This window comes from Scyliorhinus torazame, chromosome 7 (assembly GCF_047496885.1).
Source record: "Scyliorhinus torazame isolate Kashiwa2021f chromosome 7, sScyTor2.1, whole genome shotgun sequence".
Lineage (NCBI taxonomy): Eukaryota > Metazoa > Chordata > Chondrichthyes > Carcharhiniformes > Scyliorhinidae > Scyliorhinus > Scyliorhinus torazame.
The window spans coordinates 152130855-152137154 of record NC_092713.1 but is presented as its reverse complement, the minus strand read 5'-3'; the positions used below and the strand labels follow the sequence as shown (position 1 = coordinate 152137154).

Here is a 6300-nt window from a genome sequence, read left to right as displayed (position 1 = left end):
ATTGTGCAAAGTTCACTGAGCATTTCCAGAACTAAATGAGGCTCGAAATCAGACGAGCCTCTGGAATAATGTTTTGGGTCCCAGGTCAGTTACGTAGCTGTTTGCCCCGAATTGGAGGCTATGGGAAGTCCACCATGCCCCGCAGTCCGTCCCAATACAAGCCCCCCCCTCCTCTCCCGCGGGTCATTCTCCGCAAAGGCAAGAGTTCTCACTCGTAAAGAGGCCGGGCGGAAACGATTGCGCTGCTGCTGCAGACGCGGAAGTCTGGTTCGCGGAAGGTATTGGAGCAGGAATCGAGTGATCAGCGTGTGGCTGGGCAAAGATCGGGAGCAGTCTCACTGACAGCATGGCCGGCCAGCAGGGAGGTAAATCTGGCAGCTGGTGAGAGGGAGGGGTGGGTGCTGTTGGTCTGCGGGGAGTTTCAGGAAGGGGAAGGAGTTGGCGATGGAGGTGTGACTGCAGAACTTCACAGATGAGCAAAAAAAACAACGACGTAGTTGTTGGGAGAGTGAAACGAAAGCGCAGGGATGCTGCTAAAACTCTGCAGGCAGCGTTTGTGGAGGGTTAAACCACCCCAGGCCTGACGTTCAGGGGACATGAAGCGATTCTTGTCACAACAATCACATCGCCCCAGTCAGTGCAGCAGCCCGAGTGTAAACCCCGCTCTTTGCTGTGGCTCTTTCAAGCTGCGAGAAACCTCCCCGTGAACCAAGATAATTCTGGTCATTGGTCACACTGGCTGCTTTCAATATGCTTTGTGTCACTCATTGGGATAGCATAAGGCACATTGGAAGGAAAGCGAATGCAGATTTCACGAGGTCTATAATATCTAAACCATTTTGTTTACAGCAGTTCAACATGTTCTTGTTCAAATGTGGAAAATATATGCAGGTTCGGGCTGTATAATTTATGCATCTGATGGATCTCAGCTAATCGGTGGGTTCAACCCCCCCCCTCCATTTGTGTTCCACAATCTGCGACTCTTTCACTGATATTCGTGGTAAACCTGTCCCATTTTAGCTCCTCCATGGAGAACAGGAATTCCATGATGAGAAGTTTGCGAACCTACAGTATCCGGAAAAGAATTCAAAGGCTCTGCTCTCAATACACTGCGCACAGCCACATCCGCCATCCACACAATAGTGCTGATGTTTGACTGCTTTCACCGCCTCTACGCACTTTGTGGTGCTGCAACAGTTAAGACCAGTGAGATGGGTTTCAGTAAAACGGGTCGCCTAAGTTCAGGGCAGGTGAATACAGAGATTCTCAGTGTCAGGCCCTTGGATCCATCAGTAATTAGGCTGCCCTCACAGCACGGAATGGGTGGTTAGAAAGGATTCAAGGCAGTGGTTTATTAGCAAGGAATGAGGCGACGTGCAGCCCTTCGCCGTACACAAGGTGATCGATCATCAGAAACAACTGCCATAAGTCACAAGTTTAAAGCAACTTAATAGCCTCTGAGTATATGTGACTCACAAAAAGTCAGTATGCAGGTACAGTAATTAAAAAGGCTAACGGAATGCCAGCTTTTATTGAGAGGAATTGAACATAAATGTAAGGATGTTATGCTTCACTTATACAGGGCATTGCAGAGACCACATACAATAGAGGAGTAGAAATGGTCTATTCGGTCCTTCCAGCCTGCTCCGCCATTTAATAACATCATGGCTGATCAATTTGTGTTGAGTTCCACATTCCAATCACCTTTGATTCTCTTGCCCAACCAGAGTTCATCATACCTTCACTTTAAAAATATTCAGTGATGTCGGACAGGCCCTGGTTGCAGGCGGGTCTGGGGGCAGATGTTTCAGCCTTCGCCTCACTGATTGCCCGGAGGTGAATCTTGCTGGGGTGGAGGTCAGCTTCTCCACCCTGTACCTCTGTTTGGAGGGGGGACCTGCTGGGGTTTATGACACTGGAGAAGGTGAAGTTTGAGCTGAGGGAGAGGATGGAAGGGTTCTACAATTCATGAGCATTGTTTATCTTGTACTTTCAAGAATTGGATGCCATCGAACATTGGGGAGGGAGGGGGTTATTGGGGGGTTGAGAACATTCTTTATGGGATGACCGGTAATTCTCTTTTGGTCTTCCCTATCCCCCTCCATTTTACCCGAGCACCTCAGCGTAATAGCCAAGGGCTCTATTGTCAGTGTGAACAGAGGTGGGGTACATGGGGCACCCCAGTCTCCTTCCCCTGTGCAGAGGAAAGTAACCTGAATCCATCTCATTTGTATGCACACTTACCATCGGGTCCTTAAACAGCAATTTCGCCCAAGCCACAAACTTAGTTCGAATTCCAAACCTCTCCAACACCGCAAAGAAATAGCTCCACTCCACACGATCAAATGTCTTCTCTGCATCCAGTGCCGCCACCATCAACTCCTTTCCTTCTGCCGGAGAAAGCGCCAAATTCAACAGGCTCCGCACATTAGACAACTGTCTGCCCGTCATGAATCCTGCCTGCTCTTCCCCAATCACCTTCGGGAGGCACTCCTCCAACCTAAGCGTCAACACCTTTGCCAGAATCTTGGCATCCACGTTCAATAACGATATTGACTTGTACGACCCACACTCTACTGACAGTACTATCTTCGTTACCATGTCCTTGAACATCTCCACTAGCAGCACCGCCAATTTATGAATAAACCTCTCATAAAACCCCACCGGGAAGCCATTTGGTACTGGTTCCTTGCCCGTAGGCATCTTCCCTATTGCTGCCCGCACTTCCTCCACCCCCACAGGCTTCTCCAACCTGCCCTCTCCTCCACTCCCACGTCAGGACAGTCCAACCTCCCCCAAAACTCCCTCATGTCTGACTCATCCTGCGGAGGCTGCGACTTATACAGATTCTTATAAAACTCTTCAAACAACTTATTCGCCTGCTCCGATGCCACCACCAATTTCACTGTCCTGTCCTGTATCCGAACAATAACTCTTGCCGTCGCCTGCCGGCGGAGCGGGCCCGCCAACAAGCAGCTAGCCTTCTCCTCATATACAACTTCCTTGGCCTGCCTGATTGCCAAATCACCTTTACCATGGACAGGAGATTAAACCTCCCCTGCATCTCCTTCCTCCTCACCCAAAGATCCGGAGTCGGATCCTCCGTGTACTTTCCATCCACCTCCAAAATGCCATTTACCAACCGTTGCTGCTCCTCTCTTGCCTCGCTGTCCACCTCAGCCTTAAAAGAGAGAACCTCATTTCTCACGACTGCTTTCAAAGCTTCCCACCCCACTGACGGCGACACCTCTTGATTCCTACTAAACTCTACATAGTCCTCAATCACCATTCCCATTTTGGTGTAAACGTTTGGGTCTGCCAACAACCCCACATTCAACATTCAGGCAGGCCTCTGTGCTGGCCCATTCTCCAGGACCACATCCACCCAATGTGGAGCAGAATATTCTGCCTTCCGCACAGTGTCTTTTCCATAACAAAGAAGTCCATCTTCGAATGCACATTGTGTACTGGTGAAAAGAACGAATACTCCCTCTCCCACGGGTGCAGAAAGCCCCCACCCCCCCATCTCCATCATAAACGCAGCCAACACCTTCACCCCCCCCCCCCCCCCGCCCCCCACACACACACCCACACCCACGCCTGAGGGGGCCAGCGGAGGCAGCATGGACCTATCTACCTTCGGAGTCAATACTGTTTTCAAGTCTCTCCTCCACCCCCCCTTCCAATATTAACTGGTGCGTATCCAAATTTGGTATGGCAGCCAACATCGTCAGAAATCCTACATCGTCCAATTCGGGGTGTATATGCTAACCAGCACCACCAACCCCCCCCCCCCCCCCTCTCTCTCAAAAGCACCCGTTACCATTACGTGCCTACCCCCCGATCGACCACCATCTCCATCTGGAACCTCACATTCTTACCCACCAGTACCACTACCTCCCAGGCCCTGCTATCAAGCCCGAGTGGAATACCTGATTTACCCAACCCTTCCGCAGCCTCATCTGCTTTTTCACCCTCAGATAGGTCTCTTGCAACAGCACCACACCGGCTTTCAACCTCTTCAAATGCGAGAAAACTCTCACTCGCTTCATGTCCCCCCCCAAACCCTGGAACTTTGCACCTCACCACCTGGACCAGGGGTGTCTTCAAATCCCCCCGGCCTCCCTGTCAGTCTTAGCCACTATTCCTGGCCCCTCCCCCCTTCCCAGTAATCCCCCAGCCACTTCCTCCCAAAACTACTTCACCCAGTATCACCCCCCCCCCCCCCCCCACTATTCACGCCTCCCCGGCCCATTTCAGACCTGTCCATACAGGTTCCAATGGCCGTGCCCCTCCCTCCCCCATAGAGCCCCCTCTCCCACATAATAAAAAAAAAACACCCTAGGCCCCCATTCCCAAACCTTCCAAACTCCCAACACAATAATGCCTCAAACACAAAAGCAACAAATCCCAACTGATAACCCCAAACTATCCCTTCCCAAACACCACTTAACGAAAAACGGCAACAATGCAAAGAAAACGTAAAGGAAAAAGGCATAACACCGTCAAAATCTAAATTCTATTCAGTCCCAGTCCTTCAGCTTTCACAAACATCTCCGCCTCCTCCGCTTTCTGTAAATAATAGTCTCTGGAATTATGTGTGACCCTCAGCTTCACCGGGAAGACCACCCAAAACCTTTTTTTAATATAAATTTAAAGTACCCAATTCTTTTCTTTTTCCAATGAAGGGGCAATTTAGTGTGGCCAATCCACCTAACTTGCACATCTTTGGGTTGTGGGGGTGAGACTCACGCAGACACGGGGAGAATGTGCAAACTCCACACTGACAGTGACCCAGGGGCGGGATTGAACTGGGGTTCTTGGCGCCATGAGGTAGTAGTGCTAACCACTGCACCACCATGCCACCCACCCACCCCAAATCTCACGTTGCTTTTATAAATTGGTCTTTGCCCGACCAATGGCCGCTCGCCAGCCCCGCCGTGAGTTCCTACTATGTATGGATACCACCACCATCCCACATCACCTCTCGTTACTGTGTTGCCCGTCTCAGCACCTTTTCTTCCAACTGATAGTTGTGGAATCAGACGATCACAGCCCTTGGAGGCGCATTCACCTTTCATTTTGGCCGGAATGACTGGTGGGCCCTGTCCAACTCAGAGGGAGGGGTCCTCCTCCTCCTCATCATAAACTTAGTGAACATCACTTAGTTAAATCACTGAGTGTATTTAAGACAGAGATAGATAGGTTCTTGATTAATAAGAGGATCGTGGTTATGGGGATGAGAAAAATATCAGACTTGATTGAATGGCGGAGCAGACTCGATGGGCCGAGTGACCTAATTCTGCTCCTATGTCTTATGGTCTTATAACCGCAAAGTACTCCGTAGGCCTCCAGCCCTCAGGCAGTCCCACGATCCTTAGTTTCTGTCTCTGTGACCAGTTCTCCAGATCCTCCACCTTGGCTCTCAGCCCTTTGTTACTTTCCACCGCCCTCCGCAGCTCTTCTATCGAGGTGAACTGGTCGCTGTGCTGCAACATTACCTCCTCCACCCCTTTCAACACCTCCTTTCTCCAGCACCGTTGCCGACGTACTTATGAAAGCCTCCTTCATTGGGGCAAGGGTCTCACCCGCCCATTCCTTGAGCGAGGTCGTCATCTCCATTCGATGCTGTTTTGAAAACAGCCACTCCAAACTTCCCATCATCACTTCGGCCAGCTTATCCACCGTAATGGGTGGGGCCCCACTCGGTGAGCTTGCCCCTGCCATCTTTCCTCCCACTGAACTCCCCACTTAACTTGTTCACCCCCTTTTTCGCTGTATTCTTTTTCTGGGATTTCAACATCCTTTAGTTACCTTAAGCTTGCCCACGAATTATTGTATAAAATTCTCCCCAAAAAACTGGATGCGAAGGGCCAAAAAACAAAGGAGCCACCAAATGTGCGACCTCCACCTACATGCTGTCACGGGAAGTCAAATCTATTCATTAAAAAATATATATTTTTATTAAAGGCATTTTCACATGTATACAAACCAAAGAGAAACAATAACAACATCAACACACAACGTACCACAGACATAACCAAACTGCCCCCTCTCCTCCCTTTAGCTCACACCCCCTTTTGTTTTATTCGAACAAACCTCAAAAAAATTAATCAAACCCCCCCCCCCCCCCCAGCTCCCCCCCACCCCGTTGACATTTACCACTCCTTAAAGAAGTCGAAGAACAGCCTGCACCTCGACAAGAACCCCTGATAACGAATCTTATTTTCTCAAGATGGAGACACTCCGCAAAATCACTCACCCATGCCCCTGTACTAGGCAGCTCTGAGTCCAGCCACC

General features: G+C 50.1%; 1 protein-coding gene across 33 annotated transcripts in view; it reads left to right on the top strand.

The window, feature by feature from the left end:
• The first annotated feature begins 232 nt into the window (after positions 1 to 232).
• Positions 233 to 6300, top strand: part of LOC140426626 (uncharacterized) — a 196692-nt gene continuing 190624 nt past the window's right edge. For 18 of the 33 annotated variants that reach the window (XM_072511640.1, XM_072511630.1, XM_072511642.1 and 15 more), the window contains exon 1: positions 248 to 365. In XM_072511640.1, coding sequence (XP_072367741.1) covers positions 347 to 365 — 19 coding nt within the window. In that variant the 5' untranslated portion in view covers positions 248 to 346. Of the gene's footprint in view, positions 366 to 6300 lie in introns of all 33 variants that reach the window. The other 15 variants (XM_072511662.1, XM_072511637.1, XM_072511657.1 and 12 more) reach the window with 7 other exon arrangements.